The sequence below is a fragment of the Cariama cristata genome, unplaced genomic scaffold (assembly GCF_000690535.1).
Source record: "Cariama cristata isolate BGI_N322 unplaced genomic scaffold, ASM69053v1 scaffold11931, whole genome shotgun sequence".
Taxonomy (NCBI): domain Eukaryota; kingdom Metazoa; phylum Chordata; class Aves; order Cariamiformes; family Cariamidae; genus Cariama; species Cariama cristata.
The window spans coordinates 27,666-53,750 of NW_009598729.1; the positions used below are offsets into that span (position 1 = coordinate 27,666).

Genomic DNA, 26,085 nt, shown 5'->3' on the forward strand with positions numbered 1-26,085 from the left:
CCAGCAAGACAAAGGCAGCTATTTGTGCAGATGTGGCAATCGGATGCTATGGTGATAAGCTCACAAATCTCACTGCCTGTGGTGTTTCAAAATATGAGAAACCGGACCTGGAGAAACCTGGTTTGGCGACCCAGGGCTGGGTAGGAAGGTGGGGGCCAGGGAAGGAGGTTTGTAATGACCATACTTGAAGAGCACAGGCCGGACTCTGCCTCTGTGTGTGTGTGTAAGAGTGGGATCTATCCTTAAAGAGACTGGAGATAGCTTGTCATACTTGAGAACTGACAGCAGGTCGTCTTCCTTCAGGCAATGCCATCTATAGCATGCAGATTCTGCCCAAATAAGAGCACTCTTAAGTTTTCAAGTATCTGCTGGATACTTTCAAGAAGAGATCAAAAGAATATCGAAATCAGATCTGAAAGCACTCAAAAAAAGAAGACTGCACATCTAGTGCCCAAACAGGACGAGAACCCTGCCTGCTTGCTGTAAGGGTGCCCCAAAGGCCACAGGGCTTTGGAGTTGCAACTAATAGCAAAGGCTTTTTTCAAAGGAAAAAACCCTAAACTTCTAAGGCCTTTTTGGCTTTTAAACTTTAAACACCATAATACAAAACAAGTGCCCTTTAAAATCTGTAATCAATCTTGCAACAATTCTTCAGGGCCACTTACTCAAGTTCAAGCCTCAGCAGCGATCTATTACACTTATTTTTGAAGAATAACCTGAAGAGTAAGTCCTTGCTCATATTTTTTAAGTCCTAAAACTAAAAACATAACCACAAAGAACAAAATCACCTTTGCTTACCCTCTAAACTGAGAGGATCCTAAATTTTTCTTTTAAAACCCACAATCCATACTCTTAGGTTGCAACATTTAACACTGCAGCCAGAAGTCATAGAATCACATAATTTACTAGCCATTTACAATTTATTATTGGTAATAAATAATTTATAATGGCTAGTAAAGGATAAAGAAACAGTTCCAAGAAAAAGGAAACAGAAACACAGGAAACAAGGTCCCAATGTCCCCTTATGTGGGGACCTCCCTCTCCTCACATAAGGATACTTATAAGATAGCTGTAAATATTGTCAAGAAGTCCTATCTCATCATTTGTCAATTATAATGACATAGCTCTGTCTCTGCAACTTCCCTTTCATACTTCACTTTTACATTCTGCTACAAACACTCCAGAACTTGACACAAACTTTTCCTCTCCCTGTGAGTGACTTGCAGAGACACTGAACACCAAATACAATAGACAAGACATGTCCATATGCACAAGTCTTGGCCTGCGGTTTTTGTGGGGGTCTTTTGGGGATAAATGCACCAAGTTTTGCATGACAATGTAATGCAGAAGTCTGAGTCACTGACGTGCATTTGTATCTTCTTTCGTGATGCTCAAATGCCTGTTTCTCAGCTCGCTGTACTCATTTCAAAGCACACCATTATGAACTGTGCTGTATTGCATTTGAGGTTCATTCCCAATGTGTTTACTCCTCTGTAGACCTGAACTATGAGCTAGGCTGAGCTCACATTTCATAGAATAACAAGGATGTTTATCAATTACTTTTTGGTTCCTACAGGAGCTTCCTGCTTTGCAAATCCTTGAGCAGGATGAAAGATGGTTGTTACAACTCTGCTGTTCTCTCTGTATTGGGAGGCTGAACTCCTTACATCCTTACTCAGACAAATGCTACCCAGTACAACTGAACTGTATGAAGACAGAAATATTCTAGGCAACCAAAAGAAGGAGGAGGAGAAGCAGGGATCAACCAATTTTTTTCCTAACCATAATCTAGTCCTAAAATGGTGTAAAACATGGCATCCTTTCACTGGTGAAGACTTGACGGCAAGCTCTGAACACCACACAAGCTTACTCCTGTTTCTCAAAGAGGAAAAATACAGAGGGAGACAAACAGATGAAAAGATCTGGGCTGCCTATGAAGCTAGCTTCAGAAGTTTGGAACAACTGCCTGCTAAATAACAGAATTTTGGGTAGGATTGCAGGAGGCATCACTCAGCTAACACCAGTCCCATGCAAGAGCCCACAGAGCTGATCCTTACCTGGTATGAACAGTCTCAGCTCTGCCAGCCTCAGCAATTTGGCCATTTAGCACTGGCTGCTTAAAGACCTCAACTGAGCTTTGACAACTTAGGCTAGCTGAGGATGCACCCACTGTTTAAGATGAGATACAAGGTGGCAAGGGAAGCACCAGAAACTGGCACGTATAGCCTCAGAATACAGTTCACTGGATATGTATAGTACATCTATAGGGCAGAAGAGAGATCGCGTCAGCCCAGTAGCTGTCAGGGCGAATACTTCTATATCCATGAAGATATATACAAGTACACAATGTGTGTATTTATACATATTTGAACATCCTTGTGTGACCTCCTATATACTCCAAACAGACCTTCTTGCAACATTCATTTTTCTAATGCAAACAAAGCATTCTATTCAAGTGTACTTAGAAACACACCATAATTAAACAGTTGGTAAAATACATTCTCTTCTTCCACTTCCAGATCTCCCAAGAGTCCCTTCAAATATATCTATACAAGTTCTAGCTTCCTGCTTGCCATTTAGCTTCATAACGACTCAAAAATCATTCCCTTGTTTTGAAGGGTAACTCTTTCTTGTCTGCTCTATGTGCTATAGGGCAGTATTGACACATGGAATTAATGACGGTGTCTGTAATCAAACAGCCATCATGTAAACACCAGTCTGCTCCTTTGATAAAATGACATGTTAGGGACCTATTCACCTCCTTATAATTGAGTGCTACATAATAGTTCCGATCCTTTCATGTAACATTATTTTGTTCTATGATTAGACAGGGGAGGAAAAAAAAAATCTATGTACCATTGCCTCCTTCATTCATCCTATGATTAATTTTGTGTTTCTAATGAGTATGGTTGCTTATTTAGACAGGTTCTCTTACATACTCGTTTTGTTGACTTCTGTTCAATGCACAACAATACCCAAGCTGTGATAATTGGAGACCATTTCATCAGCAAAAGGATTCTTGCTATTAATACAAGGTTGGCTTGGAAAAAGCATCCTGACATTTTAAATTAGTCAATTAATATACAATTCTACCTACCATTTATAATAGAAAAAATGTTAGCATTTTTTCCAGACATTTTAATTAACACAGAGTATTTCCAATAATCTATTATATAAACAGACAGAATATCATACAACACTGATTTAGGGTGCCTAACTTGGTCTTTTGTAAAAATGAAAGGTTGAGTTAAATCTTTTTGCAGATCTGGGGAGTTTTTCAGAGCTGAAAGATGTACATCACATACAGAGTACACTGATTTACAGTCACCAAACAATTCTCAATGAATCAACAAGATAGTATTGACCCTTACTGCAGACAAAGCCCACAGAGTTACTTCAGGGACAAGTTCAAGCATCCAGCAAACTACCTAAGTAACATCTACATCTCCCAAGAGCTGCAGTAATCAAGATTTTTCATCTTCATTTACACTTATAGTTTATATATATTTAAATGATTTAAAAAAATAATCTCATCCAGCCAAATTTGAGCAAAATATTAATTTCTATAAAAGCTTTTGTAGAATGCAAGTCTATGTTAAAATACTGGGGTGGGGAAATGGGTTCACCAACAATATTCAGCTTTCCTCCATACATTTTGATAAAACAAAACTGGGTGATTAATTTTAATTTAGCCTTGTCGATGGTCAATTACGCCATGAACAGGCCTAAACACCAATAACCTAACTGAATAGAAAAACTTTGGAAGACAGACCTGAAATGACCAAAAGCATGGATCAGTTTTACACCGCCTCAAAGCAGTTTCAATTCTTCAGTGCCAATGCTGAAAATAAAGAGAAACCTGGAGAGCAAAAATCCACTGGCATCTTATGGAACAAGGGAGAAAATGCCACTTTATTACTTATAGTTTCAATAAACCTATACAGAGGGTACAGTGTAAACAGCTAGCAGTCATTAATGAAGGCTCTAACTTTTCAATGAAGTAGTACCGTTTTGCAAATTTGTTTTCTGTCATCAGGTAATGTTTCAAAAACGATACAGAGCCAGTCAAAGGCAAATCCAGAACACCCCAGTGACAGACTGGCCTGATATCCTCAGCAGTCAGGAAGGGAGGCAAGTTTGTCAGTCATTCAACTTTTTTTTTGTCCATATCTTTCCCCAGTAAAAGCATGCTAGCTCTTTAAAGCTTAGCTTCCATTACTGGGACAATACAAGTGTACTAAGCAAACCAGTTTTGCTGTACCTCACACAAGTTCACTCTAAGCTCTTGTTCAAGTTATACAAATAAAGTTACATGAACTTGTTCAAGTTAGAAGCTGCTGCTGTTCATTCCCTGTCCAACTTCCTCTCTTATAAGCAAAGCAGAGTGCCAAAATTAAACTGCTCAGTTCATGGTATATGTCCCCTCCTACGGTGACAATAACAAAGACCAGCAGAAGTAGGAAACCTGCGACCAGCAGCCTGCCTCAAAGCAAGATTCAAAACCCAGAATCAATTGAAGACTCCCATCAAAGCAACCTCCAGTTTAAATTTGTAGGTTGCAAACCAAGGGAAAAAACGTGCATTCCACTGATAGATTTAAGTCTCTGAAAACTCCCAGCACTGAAGGACTCAAACTGGAGGCAGAAGCGTTCGATTCCAAACACATGGAGGGACTCCCACTACTATCAGCATGTTACTAACTCTTTCTTCTTGTATACAGGACTGGCAGCTTCTCATTTCACTTAACATCTGCAAAACCCACAATTGCACTCAATTACGTTCATTAAAAACATCCCACAGCCTCCCCAAACCAAGTCTTACTTTCTTTTTCCTTCCTGCCAGCATTTCTAACCCCCCTGCCCAATTTTCAGTGAAACAAAAAGGGTGGAAAGAACAGTCAAGTGATTTTATTCATGTTATCACAGCACCTAAAGGGGTCACATCAACAACACTGTCCCACAGTAATTACTACACTAAAAAACAAACAAGCAAAAACCTTACAACAAAAAGAGTCTCAGCCCTGAAGAGTTTGCAGTCTAAGGCCTATAGAAGAAACTGCAGGTGGATGTAACAGACACAGAAAGTCCAAGGTGAAAGTAAGGCTACTGGCCAAGAGGATAAGTAGGGAAGCAGGGCACCAGCTGCTCAGTTATTGTCGGTTTGTAGCAGGCAACACAGCAGGTGCCTCCAGCCCTCCAAACTGAAAAGGCTCTTACGCTACAGTAACGCCATTTGGACTTTTTGTGTAACTGCTATAGTGATAGCAACTGACTTGTCTTCAGTCTTGGTTTATCTCCAGTCTCAATCTTCCTTTTAAAAAAGTTTTAGACCATTTAGTCATTTTATTGTGGTACCCCTAACACTCAGCATCTTAATTCTCTGGCTTACATAGCAATCATTCCATTTTACATAGTAGTTCAATTAAGATGACATGTGCATTGCATTTTCTTCTCTTTATTAAAAAGACTGTAACATACTACACTTCCTTTCCATGCAAATAATGTGAAAAAGTATCCAATTACTCCATTGACACTCTCAGATCAGTTGTTCCTAGAGCCTTCCCTGCTTTTGCTCCTGCTTATAATTCAGTCTTTGTCAGCTAATATAAAATCCAGATTCTCCAATATCTTTTGCGGTATTCATAATCTTTAATAGAGATGTAAAAATACTTGTTTGCTGAATTTCTTTCAATAGATCTTGTTCTTTGAATATCTACAGACTTTCACAAAACACAAACGCATTTCTAGCTGCTGAATTTTCCCATGTTTGAAGAACGATCCACTTATATATTTACCTAAATTCCTACAGCTCAGTTCAATGGTAAATTAGTATTACAGTAAGTCTTCCTCAAAAATGTAAAACTTTGCTTATGCAGAAAACAAACTACAAGCAATCACTCCAATATGACTACAAGTATGGGGGAAGAAAACCCAGCAAATTCTAGGCATATTGAGTCAAGGAGAAAAAAAACTATAGCTAACAGCACAGGTGTGTTCTCTTTCTGTATGTAGAAAGTTACAAAATAAAAAACAACTTTCTGTATCAATAACGTACACCTTCACACCACATTAAATACCACTTGCTTTTATGGCATTACCTCAGTCATTTAAAACAAATAATAAAGGCTCATTTGTAATTCAGTCCCCGCTTACTCTAATAAATCCACAATAATTCTTAATTGTAAATTCCCTTTTACTTGCTCCATTATATAATTCATTGCTTCTGATGACAACTATTTTCACACTGTATTTGTTCTTCAGATAAGCAGCAGGCATAAGTAGTTACCATGAGATGCTGCTCATTGACTTGGGGAAAATGAGTACCCTTGCCTTGGGCTTGGATTGTCCCCCGCACTTTAAAAGGAAAAATTCTTTTCATTACTATCAGCCTATCCATTTAGGACGCAGGTCCCTTCACCACCAGATCTTCCTGATTCTGTCCAATCCTCTCCAAAAGAGATTTCTGCTGAAGTCCTGCTACGTATCACACTTTTCTTTGAAGTGCTAAACATTTTTCTCTGCACTTAAAGTGGTCCTAATCCTGCAAAGAAGTTGATTATAGCACTATTTTGAAGCACTAGACCTTAGTAAAGAGCCAGGACAGGAGCTGCCTCCCTCAAAAGCAGTTATAATACAATACCTGGAAAGTTTATCAAACATGTTGACAAGCTTCATAGCTTCATATTCTTTTTGTTCTTCTGTCATTTCATCCATCGGATTGGGCATTGGTTCTTCTAAGTGACCAGTGATAAGGTTAATGCTGGAGGTGGAAAAATGATGCAGTTTACATTTCTATAGAAATATGTAAATTTTCTATCTTCTCGACAGGAGGAAAGAGGAACACATTAACAGAAACCACCAAGACTAAAACTGTCTGAACTGCACATGAAAGTATTTACTATAAATAGCCAACCTTTGTATTTATACCTTTTTTGTAGCCTTTTCTTGTGGATCGTGGTATTATCTTCTTGATTCACTGTATTAATTTCTTGTTAGCTACCCAGAAATACACATTCCACTAATACTTGTTATGTTATAACCCATACACAAGCAGTTTGAAAGTAGGGGAATAATGATGGTAATAATGACAATGCCATTAGTAATAATGACATAGATGGGGAACAGATTGACAGATAAATATTTGAAACTAATTCCGTACAGACTTAATTTTAAAAATAGACAGGTTCCAGTTATATTTTCTTATTCATGAAGAACCATTGAATTAGTTCACTATTCCCCTACTGTGATGATTTTTGCTCAAACGAAATTAAGGTTCCTTTACTTTGAGAATTTATAATGCCAGTTTTATTTTCACTGTTAAAACAAGTGAACAGCGATACAGAAATGGTAACAAAAGCAGAGAAGTAGTTTTAAAGAACACTTTCAGGGCAAATTATCTTTTCAAGCAGTTTAATCACAAACATTTAACAGCAATACAGAAAATCAGATGCATAAACCAACTGACAGTTGTCTTCAATATTTCATTTAAGTGTCAGCTTTTAACTAAATAGATGTTATAGTTTTACTTATATGCCATAACTAGATGTTAGGCTTTTGAAAGAAGAGCAGACAAAAGAGCAAGGAAAAAAAAAGTGAAGTGCAGAAATAAAAAGAAACCTCCTGTTTTACAGTTCATTTCTTAGCGTAGAAGCAATATAATTCCTGTAACTTCTCATACATTTAATCCTGTCTTTCATTCGTGTTCCTTAATAAGAATCTTTCAATAAGCCACAACTCCCCATTATATACCTAACCATGTCTGTGTAATTCAAGGGAAATGGAGTAAAGCAGAAAAATGACATGCTTCAGATGCCCACTATCAACAATTTCAGAACCTACTTAAAATGGCATCAAATCATAGACATAACATGACAAACTGAAACCTCTAACACCAAATAAATTACAATTAATAAAAATCAACAGACAGAGCTTCTATATGAACACTGATTCTTTCAAACAAATACATTGGATTCCTGATGCATGACTTCTATGGAAGTTATTTTCCTCCTTCCATATTTACCTATGTGACCTACTCAATTCTTCAGGAAAATTTTAGTACCAGGCAATCTGACTGACTGAACCTAGACCTACTGGTTTGTTCCTTTTTTACAAAGTCCCACTTAAAACCTTAAGACACATCTGACACCTTTATTTTCTCTGTTACAGAGATATACCCCACAAACAATAGTTAGTAGTTACGCAACTTCATGTGAGTTCCTTGAAAAACTGGGGCAAAAGCCAACTTGCTAAGTTTGTTACTATAATTTTTTTCTAAAATTTGCTCAGAAATCTCTTTTCACACTTGAATTTTAAATAGTTATTCAGACTGAAGTTAAATCATTCTCATCGGGATGTTGTGTTGTTTTGGTTTGGTTTTTTTCCCCAGAGCCATCTGACTATATGATGGTCCCTATTAGAGGCTGGTTTCTCAATAACTAGATCATGAAGTCAACAGGAGACAGTAGTTAATACAAGTACACATAATTCCAAAACTGGCCTATCTGGAAAACGTGAAACAAAAAAATTATGTCAAAACATCTAAATTGCAATGGGATATGCAGAATTGAAAACAATACTATACTTTGGCTTTGCAGATTTATATTCTTCTGTATCTGTATCTTCATCATCTGAGTACCAATGATCTCCTCTTCCTCCTCCTAATAGGCCTCTTGCTGCCAGCAATCCTGCTGCGTTACCATAGCCTGTATATTTTAACAAGCTGTCAACTGCAAAGAGTGGTACAGAAAATTATTCAGCTATAATCAGCTACAAAACAAAAACCAGCATAGTGTTACAAGAATCAAGAGTTATAGCAAGAGACAAATATACTAATTACAGCAAGACCTTATATAAAAGGGAAAAAAAAAAAAGAGTAATTTTTACCTCTTTCTTTACAAAGAACAAAAAGAAATTCTGCTGCAATTTGCTTTACTCCAAGGTCAACATGTGTCATAAGGCGCACAAGCTTGTTTCTCACTGTTGTGCCAACTTCTGGACGATTTGATACATCTCTTAATGGAGGCAATACCTAAGAGCACACAGAAAAAAAGAAAACCAGCATAGAATGCATGGCAATACCTATCCAATCCTTGCAGAAACACATAGTCAACAGAACAAGAAAATACCGTAAGCTTTGCTCTTTCAAACAAAGGAATAAAATCAACCCAACTATGCTTACATTCACTAGTAATGACTCTTGCTTCCTAATATATTCAGGCCTTCTAGTCTGCCATCCTGGGCAGAAGAGTACTCAGTCCCAAATGTAGACTTTAAAAAAAAAAAAGACAACTATTAGGAGTTTAAGAGCACAAATGAGTGTCCCAAAATAGTTGGCCAAGAGGTAGCAGTAACCTCATGTTCTTTGTTTCTTCTGTTTTGTACAGATATCGGGTAAAAGCATTAAAAATACCTGTTTAAGGAAACTTACAACATTACCTTGATGGATAACTTATTAATGAATATACTTAAAATGAAAAAATATGACAATAAGTCACATTGCAAATTCTGCTACCATAAACTTCAAAAATTGGCTCTACACATATAAAGGAAATGCGTACTTCTCCTAGAAAACACTTTTTTATAAGCTCAAGCTAAATTTAGGAAAGATTTTGGAGAAAATATTATTTAACATTCCCTCAAACACACTATTTTCTCATTAAATGTCATTTATATTGTTAACTTCAGCCCTCAAGAAAGGCAGGAGGTGCCTGAAATACTGCTGGTTTTGCAACCTGACTTCCGCCTCCTTGCGCATATGCCTTCAGACTCAAAACCTGCACTAATTTTTTTGCATTCGCAGGATATGATATGATCTGCAAACAAATCTGGGCCATAATATGAAATATTTAATGATCTGAAGACTCCTGTAAGAATGATGGATCTTCAATTTAGGGGATGAAACCAAAGATGTCACTAATTGTCATAAGAAATTGCAGGTCCTTTGTCTTCTAGGTGTCTAATGTAAAATGTCATGTTCTGTGCAAATTTACTACACAATTACTACTGAAATCGGACTCACTGGGAACCAATACTTAAACAAACGAATGCTACAGTATTGACTACTTCGAATAAAACAGACCCTGTCTTTCTAAAACTAACTATTCAAACAATTAGCAAAAACATTTTACTTTGTCCCTGATTACTTTCCCCAATGGGGATAGTACCATGACTGTCATTTCAGAGTGTTGTAAGAATGAATTAATGTTTTTAGAGTATTCTAATACTAATACAGTGATGAGCACCATAGGACTGTCCATGAGGAAATTAATCATTCTGTCTTCAGATCAGAATTTGAATAGTGCACAATAAATAAAGCCTAAGGCCAACACTTAACAATGAGGGTAATTCAAAATATCAAACATCCGCTTGTGCAGTTAGCAGTATTCATCCATTCTGTGCACTATATGAGGCAGTGGTCCTGTGGCAGGAGACAGCATGCAATTATATCCGCACATCTAGATGCCAAGATGTCGTAACAACATGCAGACAACTTCATTTTCTAACTTCTGAATGTTTGGCTCTGCAACTTTTTTTTTTTTTACTTAACAGATCAGAAGAGTATGCTAGGAAAGAAATGCTGCAAACAAAAACAATAAACAGCAAGAACGAGTTTCTTAAATTTTCTGGTATAGATGAAAGAGGCAGAAAATATATGCTCTTTTCCATTATAAACTCCATTTATAAATTCAGGCGTAGCTTTGATCTGGGAACAGCATCTATGATGCAACTCGAAAATCACCGCAGCTGAGGAAAAAGAACATTTCTCAGCTGGTTTCAGTTGTCTTTCCCTTGCTCATCTTTTAGCTTCTCTCCACTCGACCTCAGGAAAAGCAGCAAAACAAGCAGAAAACGCTACACCCGACCACCAGGCGACAGAGATCCTTTAGATCTTTAACCATAGCATGGAAATCTTTTTCCCTGTAAAAAACCTACCCACAATCTGTACTGTATTAAACAGCTCTTTTAAGAGACCCAGTGATGAAGTGTGCCTCTGTCGAGGGACAGAGTTTTACTCTGACAGAACAGTTGATACACACAGGTAGACAAGTTTCAATTCAATGACTCCTGCCTGCTGAGGTCAAACTAAAGCTCAAGCAGAACCCATCAAAACAGCTGTAGCCTCACTGGCTACGACACAGCTTTGCAAAGTTTTATTAACTGCACAGAAATTTTTTTCGCTATGCTGGATATAAGGGGACAGACCTCACCAAGTTCTTTGCCCCTGTGTCACATGATCCATGGCGACCCACATTGACAAAGCTTTACAATACCCCTAAAATGTTATTATTTAACAGCTCTACAAAAGGTATCGTGGAACTTAGGCCATAATATCTGTTGAGTTACAGGACTCAAAAATTATTTCTCTAGGTGACAGTTGTCAGAGACCTAACAGAAGAAAATACTGCAGAGAACTTTGTGGGTAATTTAATATGAAACCATTCATACTTTCAGAGTATCTGTGTCTTGCACTGATGTACAAACCTCAGAAAGTTTATCATTAGCTTCATATTCTAATTTTGATGAATATTTTACTTACCTGAGCTTTGATAAACTTCCTGATATTCCTATGAGTTCGGCAGCATTCAGTTAATAAACTGAGAACCGGAGTCAGACCTTCTCTATAGCTGCTTCCCTAAAATAAAACCAAATACAAACAAAACATTTTTAAGAGCAAATTTTCCTTTTCAAATCCTATGAACCCTTCAATAAAGTCTTATACAACAGCCAAAACATGAACTTTACACAGATATAAGCAAAGAGCCAAATGTTCATCCTCACACACCTGCAAACAAGTACACTTCAGATATGCACAGGAATTTGTTCTCAATTTTGAAGTGTTTCACTTCAAGGACATCCATATTTATTCTAAATACTGTCTGAAAGGTTTGCAAGAAGATCTACATATGTGCACTTTTTGCTTTAATGAAAGAGGCCCCTTTTGTGAAGAATCTTTGCAGTTCATACCTTGTCTATTCTCTTCTCCATGAAATCCAGTAAAATTTGAATTGCTCCCATATTCATACCATTGTATTTTATATCTGTTTCCTCTTGGGATGATGGACTAATAAGAACATCCAAGCAAGAAACGGGAACATTGCTTAAGAGGTTGATTGCATTGCTGAAAACAGATTTTAAAAACTCGTTATTCATTTGGAAGAAAGAATTAAAAACAGAATACAACTCACCATAAACTGTTTGTACAACTGCAACCAAAAAGAGGCCCTGCAACTCAAACAATGCTTTATTTTCTACTCTCTGGGTTTTAAAGAAGGTGGCATGCATTATCTCCTGAGTGCTGGCTCTTGGAACAAACAAGGAAAAAGAAAGACAAAAGCCTAAAAGCTATACTGGAGCAGTGCACTATTACTTCCAGCCCCCCCCAGTATCCTATCCCATAGATAAGGCACAGCTTCCAGCAGTGTGTTACAGCAGCTGATCCTGCAGGACAGCAGGGGGAACTCTCACATTGATTTGCAGTGCTCAGAGTTTTTTCCTCCTTGAAACTTAAAACATTTTACAACACACCCATATTACCATCATTAATGTGACAAAGTACACCACAGAAAACATTTCCTCCTCCTGTAACAATGGGGCGTAGTGGCAATTTCTCAGGTCCCCTGAAATATTTTCACTTTTAATTAGCCTGCAGTGTATAGGAAATACAGAAGGCTTTTAATACATTAAAAAAAGATTCAAGTTTATTTACCAAGCACTACCTTTCAGTAACTGGCAGTCTTTGCATTCTAGAAAGCACAAAGAGGAGGGCTTCCCGAATATCCATTAAGTGATTTAAATTAGACCACAGGGTCCCTCCCTCCTCTTTAATGGAGTAAGATGGAACTTACTTTGCAAGGGTCTCTTGTATGGTACACATCCCTTGAGCTTGCTATCTATCCTGTTCTCATTATACAGACTTGCGTTTGTACTCTTCCTGAATATGGGGCTAAATTACACAGATGCTGCAAAAATTAGAATTCTGTCATTATTTACTTGCTGATGCCCAGCTAAACTTATAAATGGTTATATTTAGAAATACTACAGAACTATTTAGGCTTACATACACAGACCTCAAAGCTATCAACAAAACTGTGAGCACGGAGGTTTCAAGGATTGGCCAAGTGTTCCAAGAATAGAGAAAACTTTTCAAACAATTTAACACTTTTAATAATATCTACTTAGAAGCTGCCCTCAGTTTTTATGTTATTAATACAATTCTAACAAAGAATTAGGAAAAGAGAAAGCAAATCATGGCAATCAAACACAACAGGATTTCTAACAAATGTGCTGGTTTTGTCTGATCAGACTGGGTGGCTGTTCCACATTGTGCCATCTCCCTTTTGCTCTTTTAGCAATTGAAATTCAGACAACTTCTACTTTTTGGAAAGCTTGTTCTCTTTGTTTTGTTTCTAATTCCTGTTTAGGATACGTCTTTTATATCATGGAAGTTATTCCTCTCCAATAATTCAGGAATAGTCAGAAACAAAACAGACTGAAATTCAACAAATATTCGGTGGCTTCAGGCCTTTCATCAAAAGTTTTCTTTTTACCAGTTTCTTATTAAACAACCAAGTTCCCAAACACCTACAAAATTAATTTTCTGGATCACTGTGTCTGAGCTATTCTTTTCAATAAATGAAGCCCAGCTTTCTGATCTTTGTCACTCCACTGACAGTTTTATTTGTGGTAGAGGAGTGTATGAAATTCTCCAGCTACCAGGAAGTCAGTGACTATGCACAGATCTGCACAATAGTGTTTGCATTCCTACTCCAGGGGGTAGAAATACTGCGTATATTACTCTCCCCTTTTTGGCTTCCTAGCGATCATTAATCACTGGGACATGACATCCACCCACTCATGCTCCCAGCCCCCTCCTGATATGCAAATTCAGAAGCAAAGGCCTATTTAGAGCTGCTGAATGCCTTGATTAAAACCTTGTTAGTGGGCAAAAACGGCACTCACTCTAATATGTGGTGGTTTAAGCTGTTCATATTCAAACGTTAAGTAATGACATGACAGAACCACAATAATGACAACAATACCAGGTACTAAATTAGTTAAGATATTTTTGTATGTAACTTCTGCATATTTATTAGAAATAGAGTCACACTGACAATCAATACATCACAGCTCAGGGCATGTATCCAACACCTGATGCTTGCATAAAATAAATCCTCAACTTACACATTCAGAGCACAAGCATTCCTACAGCAAACACGCTTTAACAGGCTGCCCGAAGCCTTCACTTAAGCGTCTTACATTCTGCAGATATACAAACTTAAAGAAGAGCAAGTGATCAGCAATTTCAAGAAATATGCTTCCCTGATGCTTTGTAAAGGTTATTCCGCATTCAAGACTGCTTGTATTTCTTTTCCATTTTTAACATTTTCACAATTGCCAACTCACACCTTACCTCTAGCAATAAAGATTGCACTGTCAGAGTCCAGCACACTGAACAGCCCGAATAATGACACAGCCTCATTTTTTTAGCTCTGCTATGTTAACTATAGACCGCTAACACAAATTTACTCATTCATTATTGAAGCTCCTATCAGGAATGAAAGTTTTGCTTGACCAAATACATCATGGTACTGAAGTGGGGCCCTCTGATCCAGGCTCCTGATCCTTCTGATGATTTGCAGGGGCATTAGTTTGACTATTCCTTTTCTATTCCAGACCTGCCTTGTGATGAATAATCTTGGTGGAAAAGCGTATTAAATTATTCAGCTTTTATTGCATCCTGTAGCATTCAAAGACAAAACTCAGGTTTTGCAAACAGGCTGAAATATTTGAATCACAAAAGTCAAAACCTTTGCAGTGCTCTTCTAACATGTTGAAAAAAACCCTGAGTATGACATGAATCAAGGTCAAATACTACATGCAGCAATACTACACTTGCATACTTTCTTCTACCAACTTGAGCTAAACAAACTAGGTACAGTTAGCTAACAGAGGGAGAAATTTATTTTCCCAGCATAACAGAAAGACTGAAGTAGTGCTATACTAAGCCTGATGGAGAAAAGAAACAACTGAAGTGACACAAGCCAGTGATAACCATCCTCATTTCTCTTCTGCTTCCCCTTCTCAGAATAAGGGAGAATCCTTCCCTTGACTTGGTGTCTCCATAAGGTCCATGTGGGCAGCATCTCTACACAAAATATTCCTTCTGACTGAAAAAGCAAGGACAGAAATCACACCAATATTACATATTCTCCACAGCTGCCTACTTCTATGTGTAAAGCCCTTTTTGGATGTCATCTGCAAGTGTCTGCAAAAGTTAAAACCTAAAGGACCTGCATAACATGCATCCTTTTGCAATAGGACAAGATAATTAAATTCTATAGGGTGACATATTTTATAGGGTGATTAGACTAGTCAGATTCCTGAACAAGAATGCCTTTAGCATTAAGGCCAATCTCTGTTTTCTTGTAGTTGTTGCATTTATCCAGATCTGTTCAATTTTCCCAGCAGTGGGGAACTTGTTCCCATCAGTCCCTCCCTTAAAGGAGGATGGGAGTACAAAACACTCACCATAAGCAGCAGCAAAGAGAAAACTCTGAGTGCCTTTTAGGACACACTCAGCACTAACTTCAGTCATGGCAACTACTGTAGCGGTATCCTAAATTATTCCAAACTAGTCTGCACCAACTGAGAAGGGCTCTGATGTAGGATTTGAGTGTTCACCTACTAAGACTGTTGATCTCTAAGAGCTTTCCAAGATTTTAATCAAGTTCATTGAACACTTTCAAGACTGCTGGGTGTGAAAAGCTGTATCCTTCTTCCCGGAGACTGCTGGTTCAGTAAAAGATCTTCAAAAGATCCTACACTTAGATATACAGACATCTTTGAAGAAGAAAATGGCAAAACTAACTTTCATTGCTGAGAGATAACATGGGATAGTGTTTGAAGCCACTGTACTGTCAGGCCCTGTGAACAGCTGACCTACTTAGATAAAAATAAGAGTGTCATGGAAAAAAAGAGTAACGCTGAACAAAGAACCACCACCTCACTAAAAATACTCTTAATTTTGATTGAATTATTGGCTGCAAATACATAACAAACAGTTGAGTGCAGGACTGAGGAAACAAAACCCAGTGTACCTAAAGCTGCAAGATGATTCACTCATCTTTGAAAAAAAATGAGGATTATTACCAGGGAACTGGTATTTGTACTTCTAATAAAGCAGCCTAGTACTATTGGAGATAAAATATCAACTTGTTACTTCCATCTCAATCCATCAGAATTCCAAAAGCTACATACAAAAATCTCAAAATGCAGTTTTTCCATCAGTTTCTGTGCAAAACAACAGAAGTTGCATTCCACTTCAATTTGCACTACCCCTAGAACTTGTATTTTCATCCTCAGTTACACACACATACAAAAAAAAAGATTTCAAAAAGGTCAGCTTCATCATTATCAATTAAAAATAACAATCTTGCCAGCCACTTTCTCTCTGGAGTAGTGGACATGATTGAACAGTATTTCAGGAAAACAGCTTTCATCAAAAAGATTAATAATATTTTACTCAAAATTAATAATTTTCATTGTTTCTGAGATTTCCACTTTAGATTTTAGGCAAAGTAACTTTCTTCTATTTTTTAAAAAAGTAATAATCTCCTAAAATAGATTGGTTCTGCAATTCTACCAACCTGTGCAACTCTTCAGTTTTGTCTTCAGTAGGGCCCGTGGTTAATAAGCAGTGTCGAAGGATGGCAGCCATGTAACGAAATTGATGAGATTCATTCTATATAAATATAAATTATGAAGATATTTTTTCATTTTGAAGATTGCAAGTGGGGGTTTCAGGTCACTAGAACAATAAAAATTAAAGATGGAAAATACCTATTAGATCATAACATCCATCCCTATCAATAAAAGGACTGTACCTTAGAGTTCACTGAATGCTTAATGCAACATAACTGTCATATCCTGGCCTTTAACTAGGCCTTGTAAAAGTCGCTGGGGACTTTTTTCCAGTTAAATGAGCCTTCACTACCAGACAACCCCATTACAAGCATTTGCTCAATTCCATACCACTATTCCCAATATACCACTACTATCTTCTTTCCTGTACTTACACCCCGCTGCCTCTTCATCCGTTTAGATTACATATGTTCTTCATTTAATTTGCCTCCTCCTCATTTAGACCTTTTGTTGCCAACAGTTTTATTCCCCCACCCAGTCTGTTTCTTTTTCTAATTCACTTGCTTCTGTTCCCTTGATACCTCTTCTCCATTTCGTTAATAACTTCTCTACTCTCAGCAACCTTATTTGCCCTACTTTTGCTCTCTCCAAACAATTCCCCTTCCAGTCTCCCACCAGACAGCAGCCACACAAAAGTACACCAGTAACTGCAATCATTTAACTGTGTGTATAATTGTCCTCGTCCTTTTTCATTAGCTCCTCTTGGCATCCATCATATGTTCTGGTGTGTTTGACCTAGCACAAAGCACCCAATGCATCTTTTGTAACATCAGCATCCAAATCTGCCAACTGTACCACCTGCAGCTCTTGTCTGGCTTTGCTACTTTGAAACCATCTCCAGTCATTGAATACTGGTGTTTCACATGGTTCTCTCCCCCTTAGGATGGATCTCATTTAGTTTTCTACCCACATTCCTAACCTCTCTGCTCTCCTTTTATTTTCCATCCCATCTACTGTTTGTAATCTTTTCAAATTCTGCATCTTCAGCCCACTTAATTAACATGCTGTTTACTCTTCTTACAGATCATTAATATTTCCACAGGGATACTTGCTAAGCAGAATGTCACCTAACATATCTGGCTTGCAGTTTACAACTACTAAAGAGCTCTTTAATGTAAAGGGTCCTTGCTTTTATGAACTTTTAGTAAAGAGTTACTATATAAGCTTTACTGCAAAACATAAAATAAGCTTCTCCTGCCCCAGAATGTCTTAAACTCTCATCCAAATTACAAAAAATAACACCAAATCAAAACAAAAAAACCCAAAAACCAAAACAAAAAAGGTTACTAACACCAGAATTTCCTCCAATCTGAATGAAATTTTCCTGACAGCTGTATGCTTGGGCTCTTTAGGGAGGAAAAGTTTTGTGGGGCAAAACCTCCCTCATTCTACAGGCAGTAGCCACACAAAACCTCATCAGGTAACACCACAACTGTGTGCTACCTCCAGCCTGCCTTTCTGTGGTAAACTGGGCTTTTCATCTCTCAAGAGTCCCAGTATTTTCTAAGAGTATACCAGCTTCAAGATCCAGATTTCAAGAGCTTAATTCGCAAGAGGCAAACAGGGAATACAGCTTCATTTTCCAACTTAACACCTGCCATTATTTCCTCCACACAGAAGAACTCAATCACAAAGATGATACTTCTCAAACTCTGAACTAGCAAACACTCATACAGCTGTGTTAAACGCTTGATTTTGGGTAATCTTTCTCCACTCAGGTTTCTATCTCCAAAACTATCTCTTGCTATACAAAGAACTTTCTCTGACAAAGTTAAAGATATTTTTCATAAAGGTCAAAGGCAGGATTATAAACAAGACAGAAGTCCCTCACTTTCTTTATCTTTCCTTGAAATTTGAAGTATTAGTTTCTCTGATTCCCCCCCTCCCCTTCAATCTTAAATTTCAGAATTTCTTATTCAGCATACCCTTGAGACATTAAAGCAAAGAATAAGCTTCAGACTTTTCTCAAGTTTTACATTCCTTAATGTTATGATTAATGTCTTATTTGCTGTTTAGTCTAATGCACTACAAAGAACAATTATTTGCCAATTTTAACTACTGTAAACTTCTGCTTCATTTTATATGCTGCGTATTTACAATGCCCAGTGAAAAGTTAACAACACTGTTTTAGAGACAGTATGATGAGGACCAAAAAGAAAGATTCCCTATACAATTCTATTACTGTAGCACAGACCCAGGTTATTCAACAAAAAAGTTATCCCTATCATTTCTTTTTATAAATATAGGAATGCAACATATAGAAGCATATTTGTCTAAGCAAAAAAAAAAGATCTGATAGTATAATCAAAAAACCCAAGAAAAATCTTATTCATACGACATAACAATGAAAGTGCATTTGGTTCTCATACTTGACCTCATCTTAAAAGATCACGTTTAACTCCAAACCTGGTGTTGGGAGGATGGGAGATAAAGATATTAAACCCAGTACCACTCTTTCTTCAGAGGTATTTGTTAAAAATTAGCCTTGATGTGCTTATCAACATGCCCAGAAAAACAGAAGAAAACTAGGGAGACTTCTCAGCTCTAATTATTACCCTATTGCTATAGTCCAAAATCTCCAGAGATGTAGCCATCTGATACACTTAACATTAAAAAGTTTTTCCTAGCCAGCTAATTATTACTGAACAGCATTTATTTTCTTTTGGAAATCTAAGACTCTTACAAAATTGTCTTCTTTGCATTTTTTATTTGAAAACATACAGTTCTAACTTGCATTATATAATCCAAGCTATTCTCCCATTACACAAAAAAATGTATGGATTAAATTTTTTGCCTAAGTAGTAACAAGAACAAAAAAGTTATTTCGGTACTCAAAGCAACAAGCATTAAAGACTCAACACCTCTTGAAAGCCCAAGATCATCAATGCATGACACAATCAGAATTCAGACAGACAAATTTTCTTGACCTTAGCTGCTATTTTGAAAAATGCAATCAATCATATTCCATCAAAATTACAGTAGCAAAAGTTAAGTATTAAAATCCTTACTCTGGGGCTTAGACAACAACTGCCTCTTGTGTATCTACCTGCTGGTTCTGGCTCTTGCAGGCTAAACAAAACCAATTTAAAAAACACTTCAGCTAAGCCTTACCTCGCTGTGGACATTCCAACTGTCAAGCGTTACATTAAAAAGAGCCTTTAGTGCCTCAATGGCACAATCTGTCTCTTGCAAAGATAGAGGTGGCCTGTCACGATCTTCCGCTGCTTTATATTCCTCCGTCCATCTTACACTCAGGGAGCTTTCCAAAGCCTGAGTCAAAACTTGCACCCCTTGTAGTTCCTGACGCAACTGCGATCTAATATCTGTGTGCAGAAGCGACAAGAGGAAGAGGAGACGCAAATCAAAGCATTTAATGTCATCAACGAACTGTCGGTCTTTGCATTTTTCCAGAAGACTGCAGAGCATAGCTGCAAGATTCAGTTCCAAACTGAGCTTCTGTGCAACAGCACTATTAAAAATTATGTTACAGAGGCATTTTAAAGCTTCTACTATAACAGGAAATTCAGACACTCTCTCCAAAGCATCTTCCACAGTGTCCAGCTTTGCTAGCCTCATAAGGATCTGCATGTTCCTCTTCGTGGTTACAGGCACTAAAACCTTCTTGTCCCTGGAGAGAATCCGGAGAGCCTCCAGGCAGGCAACTTGACATGAAGTTTTTGTGTCTTTTTCAAGGATGTTTAGAATTCCCTCACACAGTTTCTATACAAACACAAAGAAAACAGTTTCAGCATCAAAATACTGGTGGCAATATGAAACTACTTTTGCTAAGCTTCCATGTAACTTTCGAGTTTTCAGCTGACTTGACTTGAGAAACTAGGTGTTCTGTATTAGCTCTTCAAAATATAAACCATTGCAAAAGACCTCCAAAGATCATCAAAAGCAGTTTTCCTCATGGATACAATCCAAATACATTGGCAAACGCATTAAGACAAAATGGCAGATGCTATCCACCATTGCCAGTTATGAAGTTTTCTCAGTATCAGGAGTAAAAACTTGAGTAGCCAGAGTAACAAGCCTAGAGAGGAATGAAAGGTTTTAAACATATGTCAAAGTAGAACAGTCACACCTGCAGTACCTGCAAAATTGTAAGTTGAGGTTGTTTCAGTGAGGAGGCTGGGAGAAAAGAAACCAAACCAAAATAACTGCTGCTCAACATACAAGTATTAGTACTCCATGTTTGGTAACAGCTATAATTTGTGTTGCCACTTCAATCTACTCTACTGACTTCTCCCATCTTAAGTAAGATTCTTAGAAATGCTACCTCTGACACAGAAACATAATGCAGTTCTATTGGAAGACTTAGGCTGTTGCAGTTTTACCAAACCAGCAAAACTGCTGCTTTGTCAACACAGATGGTTCTCGAAATCGAAATACTTCACTTTATACCAACCTGACTGCAGAGGTAAACATTAATCATATAAATGCAGCATGAGAAAATACAACACTCCAGGAATCGGCAGGTCAGAAGAGTAACATCTGAATTACAAAAGAATTACATTTTATAAGATAGAAATGGACAATCAGATGATCAATCAAAAGGGAGAAAAGACAGGACAGAAGAGATTGCTTGGTGGAGGAGGACTCCATAGGGTTTTTATGCCTTAAGCTCAGAACAACACTATTACTCGTGGGTACCAGAGACAGAAGTATAGTTATAAAGAAGTTCCCAGATAAGTGGCAATACAAACTGCATTGTACCTCACAGGACACAGTTCCTTCCCCCTTCTCACCCCCCAAGCTTTGTGTCTTGACCATTGACACGAATGAATTACCAAAGAAACCAGAGTAGCAACTGACTTGATTAGCCCTAGTGCAGAAGTCCACTTAGGACCTAAAATTCGTATCATGGTCTCAGGCAGTATGTGTCAATATGAAAGTGATTAAAAAAGCATAGGAATAGCAGTAAAGTGAGAATAGTTCTTAGGGAACAGTCTCTGGAATTGCACTTTTCACCACCACCACAACATAAAGGCGGGGAGCACAGCAGCCCATCACCCTGACCCAAAGTTCAAAACAAAAGTTCTACTTGGGATATCCAAGCAAGTTTTGTTACTGTGATCACTTACAATTAAAGCCAAAATTAAAGAAAAAAAATTAAGTCTAAAGCAAATCTAGAACAGACACTCCAGAAGAATAAGGGAAAAAACAACACAAGTCTTCAACAATGTTAAAAGACAATCTGTAAACAAAGTCAGTCAGTAGGAACTCACAATACAATTTCTAGTATGCTTGTCCTGGGGTGAAGCCCACCCAAAAGCACCACCCAGACAACCAAGACCTTGACTACATCTCCACAGCCCTGACTAGATTAATCCAGTAAGAGTCTGAAAACAAGGAGTGAGCACCACCTCTTACTGTCACACAGGCAACATGAGAAAACTTTGTCAGAATATTATAAACACTGCAACAGTATAAAACCCACATTTGACCACCTGTACAGGCATATACATACTTACTGTGAGAATTTCATAGACATGTACCTGGAAAAAGATACTCCAGTACAGAGTTTTCAAAGTTCTTCAACATTTACCTAGCGCTGCTCCCACAGATCTGTACAAACCCCTGACATGAGCATAGTATGCTAGACTTACATTAAATATTTCTGAAGGTGGCATCTTTGAAGCATTTTTTTTTAAAAATGCCTAGCAAACAAAAAACGACCAGTCTAGATCCAGTCCAATTACCCAGTCATAGCTCAACTTCTTACAAGAAGTTTGTTTCCATCGTTAAGAGAATTTTTCATACAATTAACTTTGCTTTGCAAGCTGAAGCAACAGTTGTGAAATCTGGTTTTGAGGAGCAACACAGAACTGAAGGGACAGGTCAGAGAACTCCAGGAAAAGGCCAGTTTATTCCTTTCCCTGTTTAAGCACATTTCTATTAGACTCAGCAGTTATAGTCTTCCTTGTTGACATCAGCTGCTACAAGGTGGTCTGTAATAATTTACACAAATTCAACAGCTGGTTCACCAACTGGACTCTCCTTTCTCTTTAGGAACTGTGTAGCAGTACCATATGAACAACAGAAGAAGCCAAGTTCCCAGCCTTCCCCAAACCAAGAGGCTGAATGAACACATCAAAGACATACTAGGCCAGACAGGCTGCCTTATCAGTAAATAAATACAGCACAAAAACATATCTGATTTTTCATTAACAGTGCTGAAGGTTTCTTCTAAGATTTTCAATACCAAGGATCACTTCATAAATTATCTGATTCGATCAATACCTACTGAAATTCCATTAATTTTTGTTAGCAGCAGAGCCTATACAGATCTTGCATCTGGCGCTCTGGTCTTTAATCTCAGTCAGATAAAACCTGAACACTCATTTGACTACAAAGAGACCAAACCTCCCAAATTCAGACTGATTCTGCACTGCCCCCCCCCCCCCCCCCCCATAAGTTGCACCCAGCTGCTGCTATGGAAGTGTCACTGCAAAAGGCCAAAAGCACTGCAGGGGAGATCCCAAAGGGCACCAAACTCCCACTGACTTGCCATGGGAGGTGGAAGCCTACATTTGAAGCCTATATCCCTCCATACATTTGAAGACTATCCTTGCAATTTAATTAAAGATTATAAAAACCATCATCTCATGGCTTCAAATCTTAGTGAAATGCAGCAACAGAAGATTCTTAACTCTGAGCAGCTGTACTAAAGATAGATACTAAATAGAACACAAGCATTTTTTTTGAGATTTAGCAACCTACTTGCAACTTAAAGAAACCCAAACCATTGGTGTGCTTGTAAGGTGCTTAATTTCCTACACGTTCCTGAAGCCTTGGCTGTGTAAAAGATTTCACAATATAAGCAAGGCTAGAGTTTGTTTTTAAAAGCATTAATTATACAGTCTTACGTATACTAGATTAATGACTAAGCCATCACGCACTTAAGAATAGGTTACTGAGCTTCCTAGCCATTACAGCAAACCACAATTTTTTCAAGATGCAAGACTCACATAAGTGAAAAATGTGTAGGAACTGCTGACCAAATTCTCTGGAGTTAGACCCTAGTGAGCCATCAAGAGTGATTTTAAAGGAACCAGCATTCAGTTACAACACCACCACTTGCAGTACTGCCGAAATCCAGCCAGCAGTGGTTCACTGTCACGATCTCAAGCGCCAATAGGAGCTTAGGAAAAAACAGAGCATCTGATTATAGTTGAAGAGTTATCCATGGAAAGTTTTGAAGCAAGACAACAAAATTTATTCTATTAGGAAATTGCCTTGGAGATAACTAAAACCAAAAGACCTACAGCACATTTTCTGCTTTCTCCTTGATGGTGTGAGGGATGTGATGTGCAGAGAGAAGAGAAACAGGAAAGGATGTGACCACAAAAGCATTATTATCCCTTTCATTTTTTTTAGGTGGTGCTTTTCCTACTGCCCTGTAGGCCATTAGCATGGCATAAAATAAGGTGCACAGATGTTATTTACTTGTTTGGAAAGAAAAGCAAGTGAAAGAATTCAGACAGCAAGGTACCTTCCTTTTCACAAAATATATGACAATTGTCCTAGTTTCAGGGTTTTATTGGTATCCCCTAAATTACTGTATGAATTTAATGGGTTTTTTTTGAGTTCTATCCTTTCAACATTCAGAAGGGAGTTTGATTTTCATCAGTTGTGCTACAGCAAGAAGTGTTTTTCATATACTTTTCCACAGAATCAAGGCAGTTTCTAGTCTTTTAAAAATTTTTTAAATTGTAAAATAACTCTCTAAAATTCAAGAATTCTCAGCTTTAGTGCTAATAGTAATACAGAGCAATACACACTGTTCCTTTTGTCTACGCTGTAGTGTGAGTAATGGTAAAACATTTTAAAATTTTGTTGCATGTTAAAAAAGGAAGCCCAGAAACACCCATCTCTCATCTTGTCTTGACGAGTAGAGTATTAATCCATTTTGTTCCTTTATCCTGATAGCATAAATGCTTGATGCTAAGAAGCAACATGGTCCTATAGAAAAAGCAATATCCTGACATACAACAGACCTGTGTTTTCTTCCTTACTCAGCCACAGACCTATTGTGTGGCCTTGGGAACAAACGTATCATCTCTTCAATTTTCTTTCACCATCTTTGTTTACAGGCTAATTAGACTGGGGTGGGGGTGTGGAGAGGGGAGCACTGTAAGTGCTTATTAGCAGGTGCTTATACTTTCCAGGCTCAACCTCAGCTGGGGACACTAGGTGCTTGACAAAATTAAGGTACTTCATGATCTTGCTCTTTGGTCCTGGGGTGCCTGCTTGCGAGGTCCCTTTCCACCTCCTCTCTTTGTGTTTGAAGATGTTTAGAAAGCACACTTGACCTATATTCACTTTTTTCCAATTCACAGACCACTAAACTTTGGCTACATTATGTCAGCTGAATTTACTGTAGCTTCTCAACACCAAAGTAATAAATGTCTTGGTGAGAAAAGGAGACAATTTCCCCTTATTTGCTTCTTCCTCTTTGGTAAATCATTCTCTGTACTTATATAGGCCTTTGGATTAGAGCAGGAAGAAAAGAATATAGTCTCCATTCTGCAAGTATTCAAATCCAAGCAAACACCGCAGCTTTACTGAATATATCATTTAATTTAGACACAGACTATTCAGTGCTAGAGAAGCTGCAATTCAAAGGCAAAAATAAAGTTCTGCTAAATATTACAGAAATAGAGTGCATACTTCTCTTCTGCACCTTTATTTTTGAATTATGCCATAGATGCTGTAGGTACCAGGAGAGGGAAGCTTCTTGGTAATAAAGTTTAATTTAAAGAAAGAGGGAAGAACAAAACCAACCTGTTCTCACATTGACTTGGAAATACATGCTGCTCTCATTTTCCACTTTCCTCAGTGACCAAGCATATTAGTAATTAAATTGCGAGAAAAGACCACCAAGACCAGAAATTCTACAACAGAAGAACATAGGAGGTGTGCTTGGTTTTGTAACCCTTTCACTCATTTCTCAAGATCGATGTTCTTAAGACTTCTCTGTATATTTCAAGGCATAAATACATCCATCTTGATGGAACAGCAAGTGATATTAGCACATGGGGAGCAATATGGACATGTCAGACTTAAGAAATTCTTACTACACTTGTTAGGCTTTACTTCAACAAAAATCAAGCTTTCTAAAGAATTGTCCACAAAAATCAAATGAGTCCTCCTCACTCTTCTTCAATAGCTGGGAAAGAAAAGTCACACACCTAACAGTGAGTGCTTGCACACTCTTGTAGCACGGGTGAACCAGAAGCTGCCACTTCTTTGTCCTCATCAAATATTATGTGCCAGAGCACATCATTTATTTAGGAGAATGGGAACATCCTAAGTGGTACCAGGTAATGCTTTCCTTCTCCTGCACTGGCTTAAGTCCCTCTAGTTCACTTTGTCTTCA

General features: G+C 37.8%; 1 protein-coding gene across 1 annotated transcript in view; it reads right to left on the minus strand.

The window, feature by feature from the left end:
- RIC8B (RIC8 guanine nucleotide exchange factor B) overlaps positions 1–26,085 on the minus strand; it is a gene marked incomplete at its 5' end in the record, with an annotated part of 33,285 nt that overhangs the window by 1,532 nt on the left and 5,668 nt on the right. The window contains 7 exons of the mRNA XM_009709419.1: positions 6,640–6,759; positions 8,581–8,725; positions 8,883–9,027; positions 11,536–11,631; positions 11,964–12,117; positions 16,646–16,740; positions 19,812–20,420. Coding sequence (XP_009707721.1) covers positions 6,640–6,759; positions 8,581–8,725; positions 8,883–9,027; positions 11,536–11,631; positions 11,964–12,117; positions 16,646–16,740; positions 19,812–20,420 — 1,364 coding nt within the window. The remainder of the gene's footprint in view (positions 1–6,639; positions 6,760–8,580; positions 8,726–8,882; positions 9,028–11,535; positions 11,632–11,963; positions 12,118–16,645; positions 16,741–19,811; positions 20,421–26,085) is intronic.